Source organism: Augochlora pura, chromosome 7 (genome assembly GCF_028453695.1).
Source record: "Augochlora pura isolate Apur16 chromosome 7, APUR_v2.2.1, whole genome shotgun sequence".
NCBI lineage: Eukaryota > Metazoa > Arthropoda > Insecta > Hymenoptera > Halictidae > Augochlora > Augochlora pura.
Genome location: NC_135778.1, coordinates 27,985,637 through 28,013,427, shown reverse-complemented (window position 1 = coordinate 28,013,427; position 27,791 = coordinate 27,985,637). Strand labels below are relative to the sequence as shown.

At 43.0% G+C, this 27,791-nt stretch overlaps 1 protein-coding gene across 1 annotated transcript; it reads left to right on the top strand.

Annotated features, from left to right (window-relative positions):
- The first annotated feature begins 1,956 nt into the window (after positions 1-1,956).
- LOC144471974 (uncharacterized) lies at positions 1,957-26,591 on the top strand. Its single transcript, XM_078184601.1, has 3 exons — positions 1,957-2,031; positions 25,419-25,620; positions 26,470-26,591. Exons 1-3 carry the CDS (start codon positions 1,957-1,959, stop codon positions 26,589-26,591), a joined length of 399 nt encoding a protein of 132 aa, XP_078040727.1.
- Positions 26,592-27,791: the final 1,200 nt, after the last annotated feature.

The following is a 27,791-nucleotide window of genomic DNA, read 5'->3' as shown; positions in this document are numbered from 1 at the left end:
GGCATTGTCCCAATATTTCATTTCAATTTCGTCTCACGGTTAAGCGGGTCCACTCGAAAAGGATTGTGTACCTTCCCCGTAGACACTCATTTTGACATGCGTTCCGCGTCCCCTATGTGTTCCCAAGCGGCACGCGCGCGTTTCTTCCGTCAGTGTCGCTCAGTCCCTCAGAGGAGGATGTACCGTGGTCTGTTTCGGAAGAGATTCCCTCTTGACACCTCGTTCGCCACTCGGTCCAATAAACCAATCCGGTCCAACGCAGTTCCATAAATCACCAGACAATCCACCGCCTCGATCACGAAACCCTTGCCGCAATCGTACGTCATCGAAGCGAAATCCTTTATCGATCCGCGCGTTCCTCGATCGTCGAGGATCTCCCCTTCCGAACCAGCGAAACGAACGTGACGTGTTCGAGTCCGCGAACGGTTGTGTGGTGCTCGTGGACCAGTGTCGATCAACAAGTAGCTCGTCGTCGGGTATATAGGCCGGTGGCACCGGTTGCTAAATACTGCACGGCTCAGCACCATCGAGGCGGGCCTACGATAGTGCAACGGGTGCTAATTACCTGGTGCAGTGACTGATGGGGATTGACTAAGTGACAGTCGCAGAGGGCTATTGTGTAATATACCTCCTACTGGACCGTGTTGGCTCTGTGAAGTGACTGAAAATAGGGGATTCCGGTTTTTGATTGGATTCCAAGTGAATGGAAAAGTGGATAAGTGTTTAGGGGACTTATTAGGCCTAGTTGATCAAGGTGTCACCTCAAAAATACTGGATTATAAATTTTGGTTGAGTTATGAGAAAGTTTGAAGGTCTTGCTAAGTCTGGCTGATCCATGTATCAGCTTTAAAAATAGGGGATTCTGGATTTTGACTGGGTTCCAAGTGATTATTAAAGTGAACTACGTGCTTAAAGAAGTTGTTAGGTCTAATTTATCAACTTATCACTTCAAACAGTAAAGGATTCTAAATGTTGACTGCGTCCCAAATGAGTTACAAATTGGACTAGTTTTCCGAAGATTTATTGGATTCAACTGATCAGCATACGACTGCTAAAAAATAGAGGATTTCAGTTATCGATCGAATTTTGAGTGAGTGACAAAGTGAATTAATGTTTGGGGAATTTGCTTGATCTCGAAAAAATTGAAAATTCCCATTATTCACTGAACACTGTATGGCTGGGCTAGTGCTTAAAAGTCTATGTAAGATTAATCAACGTTCCACCTTCGAAAACAGCTGATCCTAATTGCTGTCTATCAAGTGAACGTTGCGGCACACCAGTGTCCGGAGATCTTGTTAGGTCCAACTAACCAATCTGCAACCTCGGAAAATAGAGAATCCTAATTACTGACCAGTCTGCAAGCGATTCCAAAGTGAACTAGTGCTGAATTGACTTGTTAGATTGAGCTAATAAACGTCCTATCTAAAAGAAATAGGGGATACTAATTGTTAACTGGACACTAAGTGGGTCTCAGCTGATCAGTGATCCCACTGCAAAAACTGGAGGATTCTAATGACCCCTTGCTCCACTAGCCAACGAAGGCAGTCAGCGTTTAGAGTATCGTCCCCCATCGATTGATCAGCCGCACCCCATCGCAGGAGCATCCCCTAAGTAAGCTGGAGGTTTGATGAATCGGTTGTCGGGATTTTCTATGGTCTTAAGCGGGGGACTAAGTATAGCGTCCTTCGAATGAGACGATCGTCTTCGAGGGGGAGTCGACGCTGCGGGTTTCCCGGAGTCTGACTAGCGAAGCTAGGCCCTGATGAAGACAAAGGATCCTCTCAGGAACATGTAGCCTTAATGGCGGGAAAAGCTGAACGAACGGGAGCAATGCAACCTGGGGAATCTCGCGACAGTCACTACGGCGGGGCGGTCGGCACGTGGACGCCATAGCTCCCGGACACAAGGGTGGTCTGGTGCTGGGGACCCAGCGTCTATATCCTGGCTCTGACGTCGATGCACATTTGTACGCGAATCTTCGCCTGGGCATGGGACTTCTTCGTTGGTAGCGCCGTGTTCCCGATGCAGCACGTGAGTCTCGCCGTTCCTTTGATGCCCGCGCAACCCTTTGTTTAATTTCCAACCGGAGACAGTCATTTTCTAGCACCGGGATCCCCTTTGAGCGGATCTACTACGAGATCCTCTTTAATGTATCAGCTGCAGCTGACGAATATAATTCATGGAAGTCCTACTTGTCCCCGTTGCAAATGCAGAAAAATCTCCGGGATTAGGTTTCTATTATGGTTTCCAGGTACGGTAATTTTTACTTGGAAAGGCAACTCTAAGCGGCTTGTTAGCCGACTTCCCCTCTGGTACGCACAGACTCCGGTTCCAGTGTTCTTATTTCACTGACGAACAGCTTCCGCTGTTTCCGTTCGTCTCCAAGCATCTCCACCCCTGTTTCCGGAACTGTTCCGGTAGGGGTGGAGGTTATACGTTTTTTGTAAATCTTTCTACTGTGCTTTGCTGATGTTTCTTGGTCAAATTACTCGTTGAACAATTTTTCAGCATCCTGTCTCGTAAAATGTTTTGTTAAACCTCTGCCGTTCAGTGTTACATTGTAGCCGCGTACTAATCCTCCATGGTTTCCGATCTTGATACATTTTTATCAACAATCGGATAAGAGTATCCTGTTTTATTATATATCAGAATATTCTATTTGTACTTTAAACATCCGAGTAAATGCTATTTATAAGAGGATTGCTCGCTTATAGAATTCGTTGTTAGAATAAAATTTTCTACAGTTCTATAAATATTTATAAATTGATTCTAGGGTTGACTATTAACACTAAATCTTGTGATGTTTCATTGGAAATATATATACCACAAGTTCTGCGGTGTTTAATTCAAGCTATATTTACGATAAATTCTGTTAAAGTGAATTCATTCCAAATAAAATTTCAATCAGCGTACGAAATTTATTGTAAATAAAATCGCGATGCAACCGTACAAAATTTGTTGTAAATAAATTTCAATTAGTGCTGTTCAAGTGAGATTTCATTTACAATCAAATTCGTTGAAATTCTATTTCGGACAATTTTTGTGCTGTTCAGTTGAGATTTGATTTGGAACAAGCGTTTTCGGCGTCCAGTTCAAATTGTGTCCACAATAAATTCTAATTAAGATCGAACTTTCGCGCGGAGATTATTTCGCGTTGCATTGTGGATTTGAATGACAGGCTTTCTTGCGAGATGCAATGGCTCGAACGAAGCTGCCCCGGACCGCACACCCCCGCCGCAGATTGTTTCGCGCGTCAGAATGGAAGTCTCGCGATAGAAGCATCGCGAGATGCATAAGCGGAAAGGCCGGCTGGCCGACTGGCGTTCGAATAAAAGAAAAAATATACCAAATCGATCGATCGCAGAGAGTGTGCGGGGGTGGGCCGCGAGTCTCGAGGAAAAAGGGGAGCGCACGTTCCGGCTCCGGTTTCCTTCGACTGTCTCCGCTTTTTTACGATCCTCTAGACCGTCGATAGCTTCGTCTACAATTTTTCAAAACATTTTTTTCTTCGACCACTTCTCGGGACACCGTCATCTTTTTATACTTTTCAGAGGGCCGTAGCTTGATTGTATAACAATAATTCTATGGATTTGTTACGAAAAGATGAACAGTTTTGTTCTTAAATTAGATGTTAGTGTCTGAAATTCATTGATATCTTTATTACTCAGCCACTGCAACAATTCATTAATGTATCAATGAAAGACCGTATATAAATCAGTGAATAACTTCGACGTTTTTAAACATTTTGTTGCAATAAAAATTGAGATTAAAGTTCAAACTTGCTTTAACATGATCCTAAGAAAGTAAACTTAATTATCGCCAGAAAAAAATTCTTAAAACCATTTTTATATAGTCAGTCCAGCTTGTTAATGTAAGTTGTTTAATTTAAAAGATTATTGTTATTATTATTTCGTTGTAAAAAGATTAGGATTACAATTAGAGCTTATAGCAATACTATCGTAAAAAAGCCAAAATTTGTCACTAGTTAGTTAATCCAGAAAAAATTGTTCAAGAGGGTACACATTTAGATAGATTATCCTCTAATGTAAATGTTAATCATCCAATTAAAAAAGTCGAATAAACGAGTAACTACATTGACGCGGCGGGTCAAGGTAGACCCGGCCACCCGAGGATTAAGGACAAAGACGGTCGGGAAGTTTCGGCGACCTGTATAACGACATTACCCCGTCCGGCGATGAAGCGTTCGCAATTGATGCGCCTCGCCGCGGAGAACTTTTAATGAGCTGCATAAATTTTCCACGGCGCCGAATATTGCGCTTTTCGAGGCGCAATTATCCTCGTCGAAATACGCAGCGCGGACACATTTAGCCTAATCGGCGTCGTTATCGGCCGGACGACCGATTTCGCTGTGGAAAATGCGGGGAGCTTGCTAGCATCGGCGCGAAATTGCTTTCAACAACGACGCGATAATATGGGCTATTAAATAATGCAGCTATAATTTCCAGCGAATTATCTTTTTTCTTTACGTTTAAATTCGGAAATCATTTTTAATGCGAACCGTCGGAACGGTAACCGGGAAAAAAGTAGCTTCAAAGCCAATGAATGTGTCGGGAAATGTCTCTGAAGCGTGTTTCGGCATGCAGCTGCATTTTCTGTCTAAGCGGTCGTTATCCGTTTTCCCTTGAACCCTTTGAAAATTCCTGACCACTTTCCGGCGCTATCTTCGAATGCGCATCGAGCTCGTCGTTTGTCCCGTATCCTTTCGACCTTAATAATGGATCACTCAAGCTCGGTTTGTTCTTGCAACTGCAGCGCAATGCTAATCAGTTACGTGCTAGAGTGATGCGGGAGTTATCGGAATTTATTATTACACGACGCGGATTTTATTGAAAATGTAGCCAATGCCGTTCGATTGTAATTCGTCCAATTTTAACAGTAATTTTATTCTCTTTTTTAAATTTTCATTTGATACGGTAACTTTGACAATTTTACCATTGAATGGCACCTTCTTAGAATTGTACTTTTAAACAGTACATTTTTATAGAATTCTCCTTTTTAGAATTTCAAAATGGATCTTTAGAAAATGGTACCTTAACGTAGCACTATTTTAAGACGATGCCTTTCTATGGCATCTTTTTAAAACATTGTTATATTTAAAGAGCACCTTTTAAAAATTGTGCCTTCAAATAACACCTTCTTTATTAATTTTACTTTTAAATAATATCTATTTAAAATTTCAAAATGAAGTCTTTTAAAAATGGTACCTTAAAAGAGCATCATCCTAGGACGATACCTCTAAATGTACCTTCTTAAACAATTTTACCATTAAATAGCACCTCTTTAAATTTTAAAATGGAGTCTTTCTAAAATGATACTGTAACATAAGCGTCATTTAAGGTGTTACCTTTAAATGGTACCTTGTCAAACATTCACCAAAAATAATTTTCCCTTTAATTTTGTAAAGGTAGCTATATAAAAAATATCCACAAAAATGGTATTAAATATCGATTTTTGTAGTGTCTTCTGTTTGATGAAAATGGTCAGGAAACGTCCACTCATGATTTAAATATTACTGGGATACGGAGATCGTTTCTAGACGCGACAGTGGATTAAAATTACGGATGCCGGGGTAAACAAGGTTATACACGGCCCGTGGTCGACAGCGTCAGTTTAAGGTAGTGCTGTTTGAGACAGTTTCAGCCGGAAGTTCCTGCGGCAACGGCACCATAATGTCCTGCACGTGTAATAGAGCTGATACGTTCCACGGCCGGGCGACAGGTATCGATGCTTTATTACTTATTACGGCAAAATTATTATCATTTGATGTTAGCCATTAGCCGGCAATCGAGTTAGACCACCGCAGTGTCTCGCGCAAACTTGTCGCAAGCTAATGGTTCGCCTCTGGCCGTCATTTCTACGCGGAATTTTTGCAAGTAACTCGTTCGAACGTTCAGAATCGATCGCTTCGCCACGCATTTTATTTCGTTACTATTAAGTTCTTCTTCGATGTTCCGTAACGTTGTTAAAAAAGATCGTGGACCTGCGAGTCTGGGCTCGTTTTAAAGGGCGAGAAATGTAGCTTTTAGATACCTTAACGATGTAACGATCGCATCGTTGGGTCGTTAGCAGTTGCAAGTTTGTTACAGTGGACATTTTTGGGCTATTATCTGAATTCATTGTTCTCTGGGGAAGTGAAAAATTTTTTTCGTTATCTAAGCTGTAGTGGTTTTAAAGCGTGAAGTTTTCTCTTTAAAACGAGGTCATAATGACGATCGTATGGTATTTTTTAACGAAATGACAGTGGTTCGAAGAAATATTGAGCCGTCGACACTGCTAATCGGAAGCCGACGGATTGGGTTGTCAAGATCTCGCGTGATTAGCTGATCTTCAAGGCTCTGTAACTTTGTCAAGAAAAATCGTAGGAAAATGAGACTAGGCTCATTTTAAAGACAAGAAAATGTACTTTTCATCTATATTACTTTCTCTGTAATAACGCTACCGTATTATTAATTATCACATTAATTATCACGAGTTTAGCGACAATGTCCATTCTCCGTTTATTTTTCAAGTTCGCGGACCCGTGGGGAATTCAAAAAACTGTTTCAATGACTGAAATCACCTAGATATTGTAAAATAGAGTCTTGTCTTTCCAACGAGCTATGAAACAACGTTCTACGATTTTTTATCGCGATTCTACAGCTGTTCGTTCGAGGAATTTGCAGCCACCGAAATTCTGGAAGCTGATTTCTTTTATTTGTCTCCATTTTGTTCTCGTTGCGCTTCGTTATTTCGTCGAACGTAAAATTGCCGTAAAATCCGACACGCAGCAAAACAAAAACAATCGTCTTTTCGAAAGCCCCGCGGAGCAGACCGTGATTATATTTTTGTTATTGATCACCGGCACGCCGATAATTAAAACAACGTGTCGAGCCCCGAGGCGTGCCGGAGCAAAATGGCGGCTACAGGAGAAACAAAAACTGCTCGAGCCCTAATTGGAACGCGACCAAATGAACGATTAAGAGCGACGACTGGTATTCTGTTCAAGTTTATTCGGCGTTTAACAGGAACGCGATCAAAGTCGATGCGTGAAAGGGGATTTCCACGATCGAAATCAGAGTCCGCGCGACCCCGGCTTGATCGCGAAGTTCGATCGATCCCGCGGAAATTAGGTCCCATAGAATGCCGCCGGTTTGTTATTACACAATTTCTCTGGGGGTTTTCTCAACTATTTCGTTGCGTTGCGGAAGTTTCATTCGCGGATGATGTACGATCTATGGCCGGGACCTATTAATTGCCCTGGGCGCCGTCGATTTTACAAGTTCCACCGATTAATCCTGATCGATCGTTCCGCGCTCGATTTTCCGGCATAATTAACTTTTTATTTACGGGATAAGTGATATTTTCCTGTGCGACAATAAACGAAGAATCGAATAATTGTTTTTTATTAAAAAATAAACAAAGCAAAAGTATCAAGAAGTTCAGAAAATGAATAATGGAAAGAGAGAAAAATATTTTTGGTGCTCGGAAATAATGCAAGTGAAAGAATAATATTTTTTTAATTAAACATAAACAAAGTGGAAATTTAAAGAGATATTTCTATTCAACAAGAAACAAAATGAAGGAATAAAGAGATATTTCTAATTAAGAGCAGACAAAATAGAAGAATAAAAAAATATTTCTGATTAAGAATAGACAAAATGGAAGCATAGAAAGATGTTTCTACCTGAAAATAAACAGAATGGAACAATAAAAAGATATTTATATTAAAAAATAAACAAAATGGAGGAAAAGGCATTTCCATCCAGAAATAAAATAAAAATGCTGCTGTATTACGGTCAACTCATAAAAATGATTGGAAAGGTACAATTAAAAATATAATACAGAGTTTGTCTCCTGGAATTAGTTGAGGTAATTTTTATTTTATATAAAAATCCACAGACCATCGAACGATGGTTCTCCGCGATGTCACGAAAACGCTTGTCAGTTTCATTGCTCGGTTGGCACCCGGCTAAACGAAGCCAGACATTCGATTGTTGGTCTCGATGAGCAATGGTGGTTGTAATTAAGAGTGCCTTCTCGGGTTCGTGTACAGCGGAGACCATAAAACGACGCCCTTCCATGCTTTATACGCGACATAAAGTTAATGTTGCACTCAACTTACGCCGTAAAGTGGCACGTTTCTATCGATAACTTCGTTAAATTTAGACGGGTTCGTTTTTCACCAAAAATATATTCATGAAAGCAACGGGAGACGTCTTAATCTTCCGCCATTTAATTGACGCTCGACGTGCCGCTGCTTTAACAAACACGTAAACGAGTTTCTCCTCGGTTCGTTTGTCATTTCATTTATCAATTTTGTGGAAACAATTTCCAACGTGCTAGATCATTTTAACAAATATATGGATCACAAATTAAAAGTACACATCAGAGTGACACAGGTAATACATTGTTTATATTATACGGTGTTGTTTTATTCAGTGTAAAGGTGTAAAAATATAGCGTAAAGATATGATGTAAAAATATAGTGCAGAAATATTTCCTTACTTCTAATCTGAAAACAGAAATATAGATTTTAATATATCCGGCATACTAATTGCAAAAATGTGAAAGAAACACATAAAAAATCTGCAATACTGCAGTATCGATTATCTACCGTAAAGAAATTAATAAAGCTATATAAACTAACAAAAGAATCTCAAAAAAGGGAAAGAAAACAGACAAGAAATTAGAGAAGAGATGGTCCTTGTAAAGATGTATTTAGCGTAGGAATCAAAGGTTTCGTCGGTTCATCAGCGATCGTAAAATAAGCGAGTCGGAATATGAAAGTAAATTTTCGCCACTTTTAAATTCCGTGCCGGGGCGAGAGAATTTTCAATTGTCGTAAGTTCGGGCTCGCTCAATTTGTTCGCGGAATAAATCAGATAAGAAAAAGGGGAGACGGAAGACTCTCCAGGCCAGGCTCGCGTTCCATTTCCCTGATATATATTTGACGACACGTACAAATGCCCGCCTTCTTCATTTCGCGCGCGGGCGAGAGTTCCGCGGTCCTCCATCTCCAGGCCGCATTTTCCACGGCAATCAAACCGAGGCTGAACCAGTTTCCCCCCGCGATTTTTGCGCTCCTGTCGGCCGGCTAATAGACAGTCAATGGAACAGGTTCGTTTCCCTTCGGTTACTCCGGCGTCGGCGCCATTTTCCGCGCGAGTGCCAATAACACGCGACGTTATCGCTATTACAATTCGCCGTTTCGATGACATATTTATGCGAGGATCGATGGAAATTAATGACCCACCCTCCTCGGATCGTACGCAAATTTTTCACCGCGATTGAAACCGTCCCTCCGTCAGTCGACCGTTTACAACCTCGAATTCCATGAAATTACTCGCGGGATATCATTGAGCGCGTTAATCGTCGAAAAGCAGGAATTAATTGAATTAATCGTTGATTGAAACGGACTGTCAATAATCAGTGATTTTTTAATGAAATCAGGAGGTTATCTCGATGCACTCCTATTGAAAACGGTTTGTTGTTCTGGTTGTTAATCGAGAGGTATAATCGAAAGAAATTTAATCGTTTACGGCGCTTCCCGATTAACAACGGTAATTCGAGATTTGCTGGCTGGTTTATTTTTTGCCCGGCTTGGACAGAGTCTGGATTTGAAGAGCGAAGCTTTCAGTTTCCAACGAAGCGAAAAAATTTGGCTCGCGATTTTTTCTCCGTGTTTTATGGACCAGAAAGGACGGGCAAATATGGTTCCACGAAATTTCACGTGAGCTCATGATATGGAAAAATTGATGGTATTCAAAGTAGGACAGTACTTTCGAAAAAGATCGCACGATGATGAACTTCGTCTCGTTTTGATGCTCGAAGCATCTAGTTTTGATGAGTGTAGCAGCTTTTACTCTAGGATATTTTTTCGCGATGTGCCGACTTGAAAGCTGGAGGTACATTTCCCCTGAAAAGACATCAGCTTCCGAAAATGTCCATAAAATAGATGATGTTGAAAGTATTATAATTTCGTGAAAAAAAATCATGCCGGAATGATCTCCACCTCGTTTTAAAGAATCAAGCTTCTATTTTAGCACCCTATAATTCATTTTGATCTAAGACTTTTTTCACATCGTGGCGATTTGGAAACTGGAGGTATGTTTCTCTTGAGAAACGATAGAAATTCTTAGCTTCCGAAAATTCCAAAAAATAGGCGAGATTCAAAATACTGTCATTTTGTGAAAAAAAATCATGCCAGGATGATCTCTATCTTGTTTTAAAGAATGAAGCCTCTACTTTAACTTCCTGTAATGGATTGTCATATAAGATTTTCCATCCATACCGTAGCAGTCTGAAAACTGGAGGTACACTCTTCCCGAAAAATGACAAGAACACACAGGTACCCTAAATCTTTAAACAATTTTTTCCATGAATACGTTTCATACAAATTTAACCACTTCGGTACGGCGCGCATCGGCCACGAAATTGTGCCCACAGCCGGCACTCACCATTCGCATGCTACTTCGTGCATCGACAGTGAATCCGTTTTGCTCTTTTACAGATCTTTGACGAGAAAAGCTTATTTATGTGTATTTCTGGACGTAAACACTGCAATTGTAGAGATAAGGCAAAAGTTCTTGGCAGTCGACTATAGTCGACTATAGTCGATGCTCGGCCGTGTGCTTTCATATCACGGCCGTCGACTATAGTCGACACTCGGCTGTGCGTGTTCATCTGTGGCCGTCGACTATAGTCGACGCTCGTACCGAAGTGGTTAAAGACCGACCCTCCCTCTTTCCAACGACCCCTCAAAAGTAGTTCTACGAGTTTTTTCACCTGTTTTACAGACCAGAAACGCCGGACAAGTTCGTTCGCGCGAAACTTCCTCCGACCTCATGATGTCTAAATAATCGACGATGTTCAAACTATCATAACTCCTCGAAAAAAAATCGTGCAACGATAAACCTAGACTTATTTTAAAGCTGGAAGCTTCTACTTTCGCGCGACATAACTCATTTATCTCCAAGATTTTCGCTTGCGCTGTGCCGAGTCCGAAACTGCGGACTGATTATTCCCTCAAAAAATGTTAAAAATTCTCTAGTCTCGAAAATCGTAAGAATAAATGATTTTCTCTTAATGATAAATGCTGAAGAAAGTTGCGAAAGCGAGAACCATCGATCTCGGAGCACCGTAGAAATTGGAGCAAACTGTCCAAGCGAAGTTATTAAAATGTGCTCGATCCTTAGGGTCGGAGCGCGCATCGCGACGAGGGCGATTGATCCGGTAAAAAGTCAGCTGTTTCGAGCGAGTCGAAGCCGGCGTTGACGAGAGCAGCCCGATGATAGCGCAACAGTCTGCTGTCACGGGGCTGTACCGAAAGGACGTGCTAGGATCCTAATATCCGGGCAGGCGCGATCACGTTCCCCCGGGTACGTCGACGAAGACAAATTGAACCGTACGGCTGACAGAATTCCGTATCAGCGGCGCTGACATCGGCGCGGCTCCGCCATGGAAATAGAATTGGCTCCTGTTCAAAACCCGATAAATATCATTCGCGTGCTATGGTCGCCGCGATCCCGCGGTCACCGGAAACCAAATTGACACTCAAGCTCAGCCGTAAATCAAGTTTTTCAATCGATAACAAACGATCCGTTTACAACCCTTTTCAATCTTCCGGTCACTGGCCTGTCACCGTTGCAATCTCCTAAAGTAAACTCCGTCGGAACCACGATTTTTCGTGCGAATTTACCCGAGCACTTTAATTTTCAAAAATCGGATAAAATAAGTCGTCGAGAATTGACAAACAAAGTTGAAACTGATCGTAACGGTTATTAATTAATCAGGGCGGTTTCTCAGACGATTTTAAGCAACTCTTTCCTTTGCGGAAATCTTCTTCGAGCCTCCGTTCACGAGTAATTAACGAAAAACTGTCGCTCCACCTACTAGACGCAGCGGTCATCGCAAGGGCGTGGCGAAAGCAGTCCGCGATCTCTAATTGGTCTGTGTTTCTTGTTAATAACTCGTTAACGGAACCACGTAGAAAATTTCCGCTAAGGAAAAAGTTTCTCGGGATCACCTGAGGAATTGCATGAAACAGCTTTCCAATTTGTAACAGGGTTTTCGGTTATTATTATATAGATCTGTTTAACTATGAATAGTTAATAGTTTTACTGTTTAGTTAGATCCAGCCTCGACGTTCTTTACGGAAATATTTCGACTCGATTCTCGAAGCGTGCTCGAATCGAAGAAGGTTTTGATACAAAGGTTTCGCATGATCCGGGTACCAAGGTATAGCAAACGATCCAAGGCTTTCGTTACATTGCCTATTCACCACCGAGCAGCATACGGTGTTATAGAACTCGATCGACTCTGCCCTTTATGTCGGAATCAGATCTAGCGTATCATTGTGCCGGCGAAGTCGGGTTAATTGCGATCCAGCCGCGCCTAAAGAGAGATTTAATTAGGTGTCACTGTTGATGAAACGCGAGGTGTATCACCGGGGAACAATCGGGGATCAGGACTCGGCAGCTTTATAATCGCGGCGCTGCCTTTGCCGGGTCCGTTTCCAGGGAGTTCGCGTTAAACGATCCCGTCGAAACACCGAATCGAATTTCCCGGTAATCGTCGCCGATAATTTATGATTCTAATAATTCGCTCGATTCGTCCGGCGCTCGATTAACGCGACAGTTACCGTCGAGTTATTTAATAATCGAATTGGGAAAGAGTGCGCGAACGAGTGAGAAATAGACTATAGGAAGTTATTTTTAAATAAAAAGACAAACGTCTATGCATCTTATAACTTTTTTTATTTAATTATTAGGTATTATATACGATAATTATGTGTGAAAGAGCGGAGGACAACTCACACTTATGTGTGAGGATAAAAAATTGCTCTACGATTTTTCCAGCTAACTTATGGTCCAAAAACGACACACAAGCACTATCTCCCAAAATATAAATTCCTAAAAAATGTTTTAACTTCACAAAGCCTTAAAGTTTTATTTTATTAAAAAATTTTTTTCTGGACTCTATCTAATATGAATTCGTGGACTGAAGTCTCCTCTTTCGATCACCACCCAAAAAATTGTTCTGCGATTCTTTTCAGTTGACCTATGAACCAAAAACGACACATAAGTACAGCCTCCTAAAATTAGACATGAATTGATGCCAATAAAATGAATGATATTCAAACTGTCATAATTCCATGAAATAAATCATGCCATAATAAACTTTAGCTTATTTTACAGCCTGAAGTCTGCACTTTCACCGACTATAATCCATTTTTCTTGAAAATTATTATTCATAATATATCAGTCCAGAGACTGAAGGAATGTACAACACGGGATGGTGTCGCGACGAGAAGGCGTGTCCTAGCAGCGATGGGCTATGTATACATAATCTGACATACATCATTAAAATTGTCTACTATCATAGTTTAGAAGAAAAATAAAGTGACGAGGATCAAACACAGCGTTCGACATACATATATCCGCATTCAAGGTTCTAAAGGCAATTTTGGATAGCCCTATACAAAAACGTCCAAAAGTTTCGTGTTGTTCGGTCTGCGGTTCCGCGGGTCGGAAGTTCACACGCGTTGTGTTGCCATTGTGCTGGGAAAATGTATATACCCGTTGGTGGGAAAAAGAGAAACGAAACCGGGCGGCCGCTGGAATAAAACAAAAACGACAGAAAAAATAGGCGGGAGCGATATCGTCGACACGTGTTTCACGTGAAAAGCCCTTCTAAATTGTCTTCGTGCCGTTCGCCCGGAATTTGTTGTATTTTTTTTTTGCGTTTCTTTTTTCATGAAAACCCACCGCCGACGATTTTAATATCCGGCGATTTCAATAACCCGACGATTTTTCGGAACTCGATTAATAAGTGATTGTTCATGGATGAAATCGCGCGATATTCGACCGCATAGATTCCATCGGGATTGTGCAAGCAACGACGGCCCCGCGAATTCGTCGGCGACTCGTCGGGATTCAATTAATAGAAAATCCATTGAACGCGGCCGAAGTTCGGCAACTTTTCGCGCGGGCTTGTCGCGCGGGCCGGCTGCTCGCCGCGGCCGCCGAAGTTCGCCCGGCCAGCTTTCAACGTCATGTCGCGCGACGGAATTTTCGGGACCGCCGGCGCAAACTTCCGGCAAAACGAATTAGCGCAATTATCGTCGATTCGATCGCGGCACGGCCACGTTTCCGCGGCTCGTCCAACGTTTACCCGAGGTTCTCGCGTATCCGGCCTCCGATGTTTATTATGTATTTTAGCTGCACAGCTCATCTCATTTCGTAATTAAATTACTGCCGAAATCAGCGGACCGAAACTCGCCCCGGCATCCAGCCCGTACGGATGTCGCGCGACATCCTGGGACGTTTACGCGTGACTACGCCAGTCGGAAAGTTAACAAACAGCGACGCTGCAGCGTCGACCAAGAACGCGGCGGATTCTCGAGCGCATTTCGAGCACTACGGAATGCTGGCCCATCGTTCGATCGCCCGGGAAACGTGCGCGCAAACACTCGATCGATTAACGTTAATAAATATATCGGGAAACGTTGTTTAACGCGTACCGCCGATATAGAGTTAAACGATCTCCAACGAAAATATTTGCCTGTTTACGGATCGTTGGAAAAAAATATTTGGCTTTCTGGCAGCCCGGTGGGAAACGTTCGAGTCGACGCGTCTCCGCGGATGTTTTTTAAATGAAAAACATCACTTTGATGTCCGGGTTAAAATAAAAACATTCCGATGGGATGTCAAAAGGAAATTCACGGTCAGCGGCTGGCAAATGAAAGTTGGCCAAATAACTCGGTTTCCCCACAGATCGTGTTCTATGAAATATTTATTGATCCCGCGCCATTGAGTCCTGTCCGCAATATCTTTGAATCGGTGCCGATATTATCTCCATTTTGGACGAGATTTTGTTGCAGAATACAGCGATCGCTGTTTCTTTAAAAAGTCGATGTGAAACACCGGTATTGAAATCGCTATAACTTTGCAAAAGAGAGTTCAACCGCGACGAATTTGCACTCATTATGAATTCAAAGGAATTCGACAAAATTTAGATTCACCTGTTTATCAAAAACATGTCTTTAAGTTTAAAATTTAAGGTCGTCCCTGCCCTATGAAATGTTTAAATGGCTGCAGTATTATAACTGTACTAAGGTAGCATAATCAATTGTCTTTTAATTGAAGGCTTGTATGAAGGGGTTGCTGAAATATAAACTGTCTTTATTTTAAAAAAATAATTTAAATTTTAAGTAAAAATGCACCAATCTAATATATATGTCGTTTCTTGAGAAAAAAATTGCTTATACTGAAAAATTAACGACAAAGTGAAAATTGTCATTTTCTACAATTGTGCGAGTTCAAACGGGTGCACGGAGCTTGAGAAATTTTTGTTCGCTATGAAACCAACGTAGAATTCAAAATTGAAATCTCTACTTTGCAACGAGTCCAAAAAGTTGATCTACGATCCTTTCTTGACGTTTTGTTGTGCTTTAAAGGAAAAGTCTGTCGTCGACTTTGGAAGTTATGAAAAATACACTGTAGGATTTTAAGCTACCAAACTAGCTCCTCGTTTATGTTCTATAAAATCGACAAGAAAAATTGTAGAGTAAATTTGGAGGTGTTATTTGAAAGAGGAGGCTTTATTCTACAAATCTACATTAAGCAAAGTAATGAAAAAAAATTTTTTAATCACTTGGGAGGTTTGCGAACTTTCAACATTTCTGGAGAGAAATGTGTCTTTAGTTCTCGAATCAGTGCATCGCAAAAAAATCCTAGATAAAAATGATCTAGAAGGATCGAAAGTACAGACCACAAACTGTAAAATAAGTCAAAGCTGATTGCTGTACGATTTTTTTTTCATGGCGTTAGACTAGCTCGAATATCACCGATTTTTCGAACACCACGAAGTTATATGGAATTTTAAACCAATAAACTTGCTCGTCGTTTTTTGGATCACAAAGCGCATGTAAAAAAATCGTAGATCGTGAAATAAAACACATAGAACTCCGTAAAGATTTATTTATCCTCCCTTAATCATTCCATCAAATTATCATTACCTCAATAACATTCTCCCGTTCAACAAATGTTTTCTCTATCTCGCATTTCGCCTATTCATTTTCACCATAAACGCAGGAGAACCATAAATGCAGACCATCCCCTTATCCGAACACTCGCGTCGCTTTAGCTGCTCTGACTAACCGAAGTTCCCTTTCCGAGCGACTGGTTAATCTGAAAAGAAGCACTTGACGTGCTGGAATCAATTAACGCTCTTATCAGCCGTCGCGTTCATTATCGTCCGACGGGGTCGGACGTTTGATCATTGCCTGCTCCGCCATTCTTTCCCTGTTCGGTTAATTCAGTCGCGGCCCGGGGGGGCATCCCCTAAATCCCGAGATAACGAAACTGCTGAGTTCCCGGGGGAAAATTTCTCGCTATCCGGTTCCCGTTCCGGCGATAACGTATTCCCAGATTACAGAATTGCTTTATTGATCCCCTTCCCGAGCAGGTGTTTGCCCCCTCGACCTGCAGAATTCCGGCGAACAGGATCGATCTTCGAGAATCGAGACGTCCCGGCGCTATCCGCTGGTCCACCGTCGAGTGCCTGCATTCGTCCCGCCGGCTGACTTCCAACAAAAGCCGAGAAATTAGATTCAATTGTCTCCGAGGCGACGTTCACCGTGACCGTAGTCACGTGAACTCGCAATTAAAATATCTCTCGGCCGGCAGGCGAAGCCGCCCTTTCCGATCGGTCACCGATTAAGTTCGTTTTCCGGCAATTACGCGCTTCGACGCGAGATAACCCCGGCCATTCGGCACCGATAACGTCCTCGTGAAACCGACCCTTGGAACGCCGTGAAATAACTGCCACCCGGTGTATGCCCGGTTATCTGCTCTCAGAATCGTTCTTGGCCTTCTTTATCGAGCTATTCATTTCTTTATTGGCTCGCCGATACATGTGGCCTTTTTTTCGTGTACACTGCGCGCGGCCGCCGACACGCTCCTCGGTCGCGGCGTTCCACTGATAACGCAAAGTGCGCGCGCCCGTCGACCGTAATCGCGAGATTAAGGCTGCGTTATTCATTTCAGCAGAAAGTATGGACAGGGGGGGGGGGGGGGGGGGGGGGGGGGGGAGGTGTCTTTACCGTGGCCGGTGTAAACATCTTTGCCTTCCAGCTCGATGGAAATCGTTTGAACTATGGATCGCTATTTTCTACCGAGACGCTCCAGGCTGACGAGCACGATGGAACGCGTGAAAAAACGTCTTAGGGCAGAGGATGCGTAATTGCGCGCCGCGAGAACCACCCTACCTTTCTCGCGGCGTTTGCCCGCGCGAACTCAATTTTCGTGCCCCTTCGTTGAGTGAACCGCGGTGTATTAGGGGTGGCGAAAAATTATGGTATGATTTTTAAGGTAGTAATCGTCGATTTTTGTGGGCGTGATTTGGAGAAGTAGGCGAACCTGGTGGAGGGGGGGGGGGGGCATAGAGACGTGGTATAGTGGAGTAGACGGAGATGAGGGTAAAAAATTGGGGTCTAGAGGAGACGGCGTGGGCAAGTACAACGATAGGAGGAGGCTATTAGGCAGGCTGGAGCTAGATTAAAGTTTTTTTTCTCGAATGTCACCATAAAATTTGATGTATGATTTTTTTCAACTGTTTTATGCGTCTGAAACGAGGAGCAAGTTGACGTGCTAAAGTCTCGCATGAACTCCCAATGTGCAAAAAATCGATAATGTTCGAGCTAACGTCATTTTGAGAAAAAAGTTCATACAGCAGTCAGTCATAAATCATATTACAGCTTGAAGTCTCTACTTTTTTTTATACTTAGTTTATTTTATCCAGAATTTTGTTTTAATAATGTATTGGTCCGGGCTATTTAATATGAATTCGTAGGCTGAAGTCTTCTCTTTCGATCGACACCCAAAAAATCGTTCAGCGATTTTTTCCAGCCAACTTATGAACCAAAAACGACGCACAAGTACAATCTCCAAAGATTCGTCATGACTTGATACCAATAAAATGAATGATATACAATATCTCATAATTCGATGAAAAAATCGTTTAATAATAAACTTTAGCTTATTTTAAAGCATGAAGTTTGCACTTTCACCCACTGTAATTCGTTTTTCTTGAAAATTATTATTCACGATGTATCGAGCCAAAAACTGACGTAATTGTTCAATGGAAGAAAGGAGTCGTAAAAAAGGCGTGTCTAATAAGGCGGGGCTTCTAGTAGAAGGGGCGTGGTTTTCAGATGGGCCTGAGCGAACTGAGGCGGGTAATTTAATTTCTGGTGTCGAAACTGTGAAGTTAGAGGTCCTTTTGATGTCTCTATTCTCTGGGACGGTGTTTATTTGATCGAAATAACTTTCGCACACCCTGTGTGCTCTTAGAATGGGACTTCTAAGAGCTCCGAACGGCGACAGACAGCTCCGAGCGTGGAATAAATTATCCGGAAACATAGGGGAAGGCTGCAGCCTGTGATCCCCCTGTTAATTTCGTCCCCGCGATACGGCCTCGGGTGTTCTTGCGGGGTCGCGGTGGCACGGGTCGCGAGACGATTTCCTCCGTCTGATTAAACCGGTCCATCTAATCTCCACCTAATAAAGTAGACTATGACGGCCGAATTTCCACTTTCGGCTGTATACAAGAACCGACAGTCAATTTCGTTATGGTCGTCACTGGCGGACATCGCACGCTCCCTTACACCGAGCTTCTGCGGACTCAGCGCTTCGCCTCCGTCCCCAGGGACCCCGTCACATTTGCTATCTCTCGGTAACAGTCTCTGTAGCTCTATCAAGAACCGGACCAATCATCGTATGAGGTTTCGTGTCTGAAATAGCGATGCCACGATCAGTGGTCTCATCGGCGACAGAATCACTGCCGCCTCGTTTTTCGTTCTCCGGAAGCAGGTCAAAATAATCGTTGAGCTCTCGGTTCTATCTGCGGATCACCCTCCGTCATAGCACCTCCCCTTTTCAGTCCAACCCTTTTTTGGGGCCTCCTTTTTAATACTCTATTTATTAGAAGCGAATTATTAGGCTTTCCTAGCATTGTACTGTTTGTAAGAAACGTTTGGTAGTAGTGACGATGATTATAACAGTTCTGGGATTTATTCGTTTTTTTGGACACTCCTTTTACATAGACCACGCCCACTATTCTTTGTGAATGTCTGTTTTTTAGGCGTTCTTGCATTCTTTTGGTATTCGTCTTGATGAGCTCCTATTCTCCTTTGGACCGTCCTCTTCTTTGGTTTCTCGTTCTTTGGTCCGTTTTCTACTTTTCATCGCTTTGTTATTTACCCCCTCCTTCTTCTTTGGACCGCCTATTGTTAGGCTTCTTCTTCTTCTTCTTTAGATTTCTACTTGGGCCAACCTCTTACTTCGTCTCACCTTCTTCTTTGGTCTATTTTCTACTTCTTACTCGACTCCTCTTTCTTCTTTGGACCACCCATTTTTTCAAAACACCTCCTCCTTCCTCTGTAGCCCCTTCTTCTTCTACGACCCCTCCTTCTTCTTCGAACCGCCCTCTTTCTCCGCTCCGTATTTTTCTTAGCCCCGTCCCTTGTCCAATTGCTCTCAAAAATCGCTTAAGATACATCCAACCCTTTTTCTACAGGAAAAGGAATCGGGCCAAAGCAATCAGCAGAACAACAATGCACTAAATATCTGTAGGACGCGTGTAATGGCCATGTTCAGGGTGTACCGGTTTGTTGATGAACAGTCACATGGTGAGACGAGAATTCGAATGTGTTCTATGTTCGTCGAGGCTGGCTAGTGGCCACGACGGGGCACAGGGACAATTCTCGGCTGCGATTGGTTGAATAAATATGAAGTGTGGACGTCGGACAACGCCGTAATTAGGATTCTCGGCGGGAAGACATCGGAAGCCCCGTAGCGGAGAAGAATATACGAACGGTCGGGGCAGGCTCGATCGATATGCAATTAACGTTCGAGGCGTGTAGGACAATAGAGCCAACCTCCCCGGCCCGGGATAAATATTTGTCGGTACAAACAAACGAGTGCAACACCGCTGATACTTTTATTCGGCCATCCGGGGGCCGAGCCTTGGATTATCAACCGACACGCTTCCGTTTCTTCCCTGTGTACGATTTCCTCCAATTTTATCTTTACGTTTCGAAAAACACTGGAGAATTTTCGATATAAATTGGTCAATTTTCATCGATGATAAATTAAAGTTTGAATCCTCTATTTTAAGACACTGTTCCTTGGTTTTATATTTATACATCCGATTTCATGATTGATGCACCCTGAGCATTGTAACCCTTTAAATGTAACACCACGTTTTTCGTATTAAAAGTTGCCATGTTCAACAAACTACACGCACCTTGCAAAATTTTGTTCTGGGATCTCACTTACGGCAAAATAAAGTTCGATCCTTCCCTTTTAATTTAAAAAAAGAGAAACGTTGCTGCGATTTTTTTTACGCAAAGTTATCGAACTTTGATGATAGAACACTTGTCGGACTTGGCAATTTTCGTTAAGACAAGCATGGCTTCGCATTTTAATATTTACAGCGATGATAGGGCGTCGAATTGAAAATCGGGAAACGTTGTCTTAACGCAGAGGTTACGAGCTTTAATTTAAAGGAAAAGTCGTTCTTCTGCATTGACCTTTCGCGGTATTATCGTCGGTGAAAGTTGGCCAAAAATTCCTGCACGCTGTAATCCTTTTCGGGCTTCATATTTACGATTTTTCATTTATGCTCTGCTGTCGTCGGGCCACGTGCCGGCGAAATTTGCCGATGCCGACGGTACCGTCGCGGAATGCAAAGTAATTCCCCGGGGAATCGATTCGCCATTCGAAACTGCAGCGAAAACGTGGAACACATTTTTCCCTGCACGAGACTTCCATACGGTGGAAATCGGCTTTAAATATGAGATTCAGCTCAAACATGCATTCCAGCGTGGCACCGTCAATCAATGCAACCACGACATTCAAAGGCGTTTTTCTCGGTGACGAAGCTACTTACCGGAAAAATCCGCTCCGCATTCCCGAGTCTGTTTCCAACGATCAACGGTAACTCATGGTTTTTAATTTGGAAAACTGCAGATTTCAAGGAGGATAAATATTACATACAGTTCGCAAGACTGGAGCTTGCTAAATCATTTCGAACATATCGAAGTATGCAACGAGTTTTAAATCGGGATACTAGGTCGCTGATATTAGTATTAATATAATATAGAATACGTGATATTAATATTATATTAATGTAATATAAAATATGTGATATTAATATTATTATAATATAAAATATGTGATGTTAATATTAATATGAAACATTGACGGCAGCATGCACAGAACGCGACCACGAGTACAAAGTGGCCATCGACACGAAAACTATGCGACTAAACGTTGCTAGTTCCCCTACCAATATCTCTAATCGTCGTCGCATCAGTTAATTAAAAGAGGTTCCGCGGAATCAATGCAGCGGGGCCGGGCGGCAGAACGAAATTAAAAAGCTCTCCGCGATATTGGACCACTATTTCAAGGTGGAACCACGTGTGGAAGTTCCAGCACGTCGGCCACTATTTCTAGGTTCTTTACGAGACTGCCGTGACCCGTTTTTTCGAAAAACAGGGAATCGGTCGCGCGTGGGACACCGTCCGACAGGATTCTCGAGGTAGCCGTGCGTGCGCCGTATAATGCGCGGCCCGGCAGAGAGACGAAATGGACACTTTCGAGTCCCCGCAAAAGCTGGGAGCACGGCGTAAGCGCACCTGTTGACTGAACACCCGCAATCAATACGTCTCCGCGTGAGCAGAAAAAGCAGGGAACTTTCGAATCGGATACGGGACCCTGTTCCTTGGACAGAGGATCGATCGGCCGGGTTCCTTGATTTTTGACGGTATTGTCACCGTCGCGATTCTATTCTCGCCGACGCGACAGATTTGATCACGAATGGAACAGATAATCGCTCGGCCTCCGGATTGGAACGTTCGGAAACAATTTGATCGACGCCATGCAACTCTTTTTCGATGACCGTCTACCGTCGGAATATTTTTGCGACAACCCGACAGATATTTCGAATCTCGCCCTTTTATTGTATTCGCTTCTGTATTTTTATGTATCACATATTCTACATTCTACATTCTACATTCTACATTCTACATTCTACATTCTACATTCTATATTCTGCGATTCTATTTATATTCTATAATTCTATATTTTATGATTCTACATTCTATATTCTGCGATTCTATTTATATTCTATAATTCTATGATTCTATAATTCTATATTTTATGGTTCTATTATATATTCTATAATTCTATATTTTATGATTCTATATTCTATGATTCTATAATTCTATAATTTCTGATTCTATATTCTATGATTCTGTATTCTATATTGTGCATTCTCTATTCTGCATTCCATATTCTGCATTCCATATTACACGTGTATTATACATTATTTTATATTACTCCTTCACTTCATATTTCCGCTGTAATCATTGTTCACCGTTGCCAGGAATTTATAATTGCAAAAATTTTTGTTAAAGAAAATTGGCTGCGCGCGGGAGTTAATGGAAGGTGAAATCAGGATGCAGTATAAACGGTCATTCATAATCAGATATTTTATTTTAATTGTCTCCCTGGAGACAACAGCGTGGGAGGCTGTATTCGAGTGCTGTCAACTAATTAGTACAGTATGGTATACCTCGCAGATACTTCTATTTGCATTTGTCAATGCATTGCGATGACGAATATTTTTAGACCGCGTGGTCGAAATGCTGTTATAATAAAATATATCTGAAATGCGCTTCTTGTCCTTCCAGCTTCAAACAGTGATACAAACGAAACTAAATAACTAATCGATACCATTTTCTTACTAAATTGAAGATGACAGTCCAGACAGTAAGAAAACAATGTAACTTAATTGCTTTGAACACGTTGATAAAACGAAAGAATGTGCTAAGACTATCTATTAACAAAATCCGCAATCATTTAATTGCCAACCCAAGACATATATATATCCTGCTAGATAATTTTTCTTTTCCACGTATGATTCACGGTCCTATTATTATTATTCATCGTTGCTGGATATTTCTAAGTATAGAAATCTGACATTATGCAGCGAATGGATTTGATTAAAAAAGAAATTGACTGCAACAGGGAATCAGCGTGACGTAATATCCGCGTACAGTGAAAATGGCCAGCCATGAGCAGACATTCCGATTCTCTCTTTAGTTCAACGGAGTACGAAGGACACTCATTTAAATACTGTCAACTAATTAAGACGAAATTGCATAACCCAGAAACAATATTATTTCTATTTTTGAAGGTACTGCAATGTTTACCGTTATTTATCGCTGTGACAAAATTTCCGGATATAAAAATCTGCCGCTTGACAGCAAGTGGATTTTTCGTTAAAGAAAATTCGCTGCAGCTGGTCAGTACACGCCAATCGATCTCTCCTTTCGACTGCACCGTACGAAAACTCTATCCTAAACTGCCGTGAAGCAATTAAGACGATACGAAGTATCTGAAAAAAATTCAATTCACATTTTCTAACGCATTTCAACTATTATTATTATTATTATTATTATTATTATTATTATTATTATTATTAATATTAATAATCTGTTCTTATATCTACTACTTATCGCTATGCAATATCATTTATCGTCGCACTTATCATTAATACTTACTACTAGATACATTATTCATTGTCGCAGTTGTCATTAATATTTACCACTGGGCACATTATTTATTGCTCAACTTATCTTTAATATTTGTTCCCTGGCACTCGTAATTGGAAAAGTCTGACGCTGAGCGGCGAGAGAATTTCGTTGGAAGAAAATTGATCGCGGAGCACTGATTCAATGAAAGGTGAAATCGGCGAACAGTAGAAACGACCAGCCACGGTCTGACGTCCCGATCCAATCGAGAGTCGTGTAGAATGCTCGCTTGAAACTGATCCTGTCAAATTAGCGCGATTAAAAAAATGGAAAGATCAAGGGTCGTTGATAGAATAGGTCGACGACGATAAGCCGCGTGCATGGGCCCGCCCGCCTTCGAGTGACGTTCCCGGACAATGAATCACCCCGAAAAAAACATTCGCACCATCGGTTTAAACGGCCCGCCAGGGGCAATTGGCTTTGACGAATGAAAAAGCAAAGAGGGAACACGTGGGACGAAGAGGGGACACGTGGGACAAAGAGAAACACGAACAGCTATCTGACGCCCGTAGCGTTTAATTTTTCAAAGAGAGAGCTAGCGAGCAAAAGAGAGAGGGGGGAAGAGAGAAGGAGAGAGAGAGAGAGAGAGAGAGAGAAAGAGAGAGAGAGAGAGATAGAGAGAGAGAGGGAGAGAGGGAGAGAGAGAGAGAGAGAGAGAGAGAGAGAGAGAGACGGCGGCAGGGTGAGGTTATTAATGTCGCGGTGAATCTAGTTATCGAACGAAGGAGGAAAATTGCCAGGGAAATTCCCGTGAAGCAGCGCGTTTGCTGTCCTTAAAGCGGTACTTTGCTTGACTTCTTTTTCTTTTAGCAGCTCGCCGGCCGCGAGGCCTTGGCCGTAGCCGAGCTTCTGACCTTTTTTTTCGCGCGCGAATGATTTTCTCAAACCAGCGAAGAATCGCGTCCACGATGGTATGGAATGAAGAGGCTCCCAAGGGCTTCTATTGACGATAGAGGCCTCGCGCCGCGCCGCACCGAACGACCTTTTCTGTCACGTGTTACGCAAATCGAACCTTGCTTTTCGTCATTGTTTTCCAACCCATTTCCCGTCGCGTCGCACCACCCCCTTTGCTCGATTGGTACGTTACTGGACGCATCTCCCGAGTGCAACCGCCTTTTCCATCGGTCAAGTAATTTCTTAAGTTGGCTGCTTGGATCTGTCACCAATCTTTTTGTAATTCTATACATTATTGTTAACGTTGTTCACTAATTATTTTAATATTATTAATATTGGTAACATAATTAGCTAATTATGTTAATATTTGGGTAATTATCGAGTAATTATTTACGTAATACTAGTCAATATCGTTAATAGTATTATCTTATTATTTTGCGAGACTGTTACAAGCGCACGATCACTGTTTATTTGACAAGAAATACTATCATTGTTACTAGAATTATTTTTGCACGAGATAATAAAGAAATGTTTGGTTTATGTGTCTGTGAATTTTGGTACAAATCGATCACCGTTCAGACATGGCAGCCATGTTCGTTTCAGTGAAGCACTTGCAATTAGTCACCCCGAGTTCTACACGGGTCCTCCACGTACCAGATGTTGTTAATTTCTCCAGAAATCCTAATCCAGGAATAAACACAGATACGCGGGACGCAAAAATCGTCTGCCATTCTATTAGAGAAGTTATTAATGCCGTGGAAACGCCTCGCAACCCGCAAGGGGTTGAGAAAACATACTAACAGAAGGTGGACTTTGTGTCATCCTTTTGATAAGCCTTTAACGATGATTAACGTTCTGTTTGCAGTCTGTGGAAATTGAGGTGAGGGTGACCAACGAGGTGCCGGCCCCGGCCGCAGAAGACACCGTCCCGAAAGATGCAGTCACGACTTGGGCGACGATGTCGGTCCCCAGCAGTCGAACTCCGCCCACGTTCCCGGCGAGCCCGTATCCCCAGTATTTGTCGCCGCACGTTTTTCAAGGGCGGCACTCCCTCTGCTCTGCGAACGGTAAACTTCAATTTTCCTATGGCAAGCGCGCACCCCCGCCCATTCGTCGTCGATTCATCGTCGTGCACCGGGATGATTGCATACAGCCTGACTACAATGCAGTTATATCGTCGCATCGAAAACGATTCGGTATTTCGTCGGGAATTATCCGGCAGGATTTCGCGGCGTTCCCGCGGAACGTGGTTCACGCCGATCGCGTAATTCGGCTGATTAAACGTCGAACGAGACCCGGTCGCCGGCTCGCGAACCGCAACGAATTCTTTAAGCACCGTCGGATCGTTCCGGGGCGAAATAACTCGTGGGATAATTTATACCCGAAGCGCGGTTCGCATTGTTTCGTTGTCCCAGGTATTCCGGGGAACTCGATCCATCGAGAGAGGAAGACGCAATCTCGTTATCCCTAATTGCGACCAGCAAGCTTCGTTAATTCTTTTCCCGGGGGGTGGTCCGCGAGACGGGAAGTTTCGTTCGAAAAACTGCAAGCACGGCGACTCGATTGAATTACGGTACAGTGCCGGCCGGCAGCGATGCTCCCGGGCGGATTTCGAATTTGTCGGGGGTCCCCGTTGGAAACGCGAAATATTTGACTGGAAATCGTGCATGGAGAGCGGAGGTGCGTCGATACGGATGAATAAAACAGGCAGCGAAACTGGGATGCCACGTGTAACTATCCTATGGGATTCCCCTGCTCGAAATTCGCCGTCATTATGGTCCCCGGTCGACAATCTGTTCAAATTGATTCCTGTTCCCCTGCAACCTTGCTGGCGGGCTTAGCATTACCCAATCTATGGAGATAGCGTGGGGTCTCGCTGACGACTGGAGAACTCTTCACGCGAATCGTTGTTACAGACAACACGTTGCGGAGGAGGCGGCCAATGACACTCTCCATCGGGCCGCGTCTGAGCCTTCCTAACAAGAGCACGTCCGCCCCGACTACTTGCGTTGATAAGGAATGGTCAGCCCACGGGTGAGTGGCGGTACTTTCTTTTTTAGTACGGCGAAATCGATTTTCTGTCTGAAACAGAGCCATTATCGTTCACCGGGATCGTAAAGCACTGTAATAAACGTACTAGACGTACTTACCAGCCAGCAATTTTTCTCTAATTGACACCGTATTGAGAAACGTCACGAAAATGCCGCACAAATTTATATAGATCCAAGAATATTTCTTCGTTATTTAAAAACAGTTCAAACATTTCTATTTGAACGCTAGTAATAGCTACTTTACCTTTAATAGTCAATATAGTGGCCTGCAGCGCAGATTGCGTTCTGTCGACAATGTAGACACCTATATTTACCTCTGGTGAAGGTAATATATAAGCCTGCATTCGGTCTGCTGTCGATAAGCTAGACAGCTGCATTTTTTAACAGACTACCGTCGATAAAGTGAAATGCTGTCTGTGCAGATTATGCCTTTGCAGACGTCTAAGTCTGTGGGTCAGTAGATTTCGTGGTCGGTACGACAGGCACCTGCATTTTCTGTTTTCTACCGTCGATAGTGCAGGATACTATAGTCCACGGTCGTTACAGTAGTTTTCTATAGCAGATAATGAAGAAAACTGTAAGTAACGCGGAGGATTTTGACATATCTCGACGAGTGGGCGCAGGAGGTCGTCAGCACGGCGGCGTCGCGGCGCCGCCACCCCTCGTGGTTCGCCCGTTTCGCAGGTTTTGTTGTGACCGCGACGGCTTTGTCGACAGTCGCGCGTGATTGCGGCCGAGCAGTGCGGATTTAAGATTGCTGCCGTTTCCCTTCCTCGGGAACTATCGCGTGTGCCGCACCTTCGATCGTCCCTCGGTTCCCAAGCATTAGGGGAGCAATTGCTCGCCAGCCCCGGCACGTTTCAGCCCACGAACTTCGTGGAACAAGAAACTGCCCCTATATATATATTTTTTTTACTCCAAGTTCGCAACTAATCCAGTGTTTTTCTCACGCGGAAACATCGGGGTGTTTGGCGTCACGGGGCAGAGTCCCGCGCGTCCAAATTTTCGGCCGACACGTGTCCGCTGCGCGACCAATACAGTTTATCAAACAAGTTATCCAGAAGAATCCGCCGGCGTCCGCGAAGGATGTGCCCTGATTCAGGATGGACTGAAGAGAAACTCGACGGCGTTGATCCCGGGTTGCTCGCTCGTTTATTGCGGCGTTGTGCGAGCGTTTAGGGCCGAAC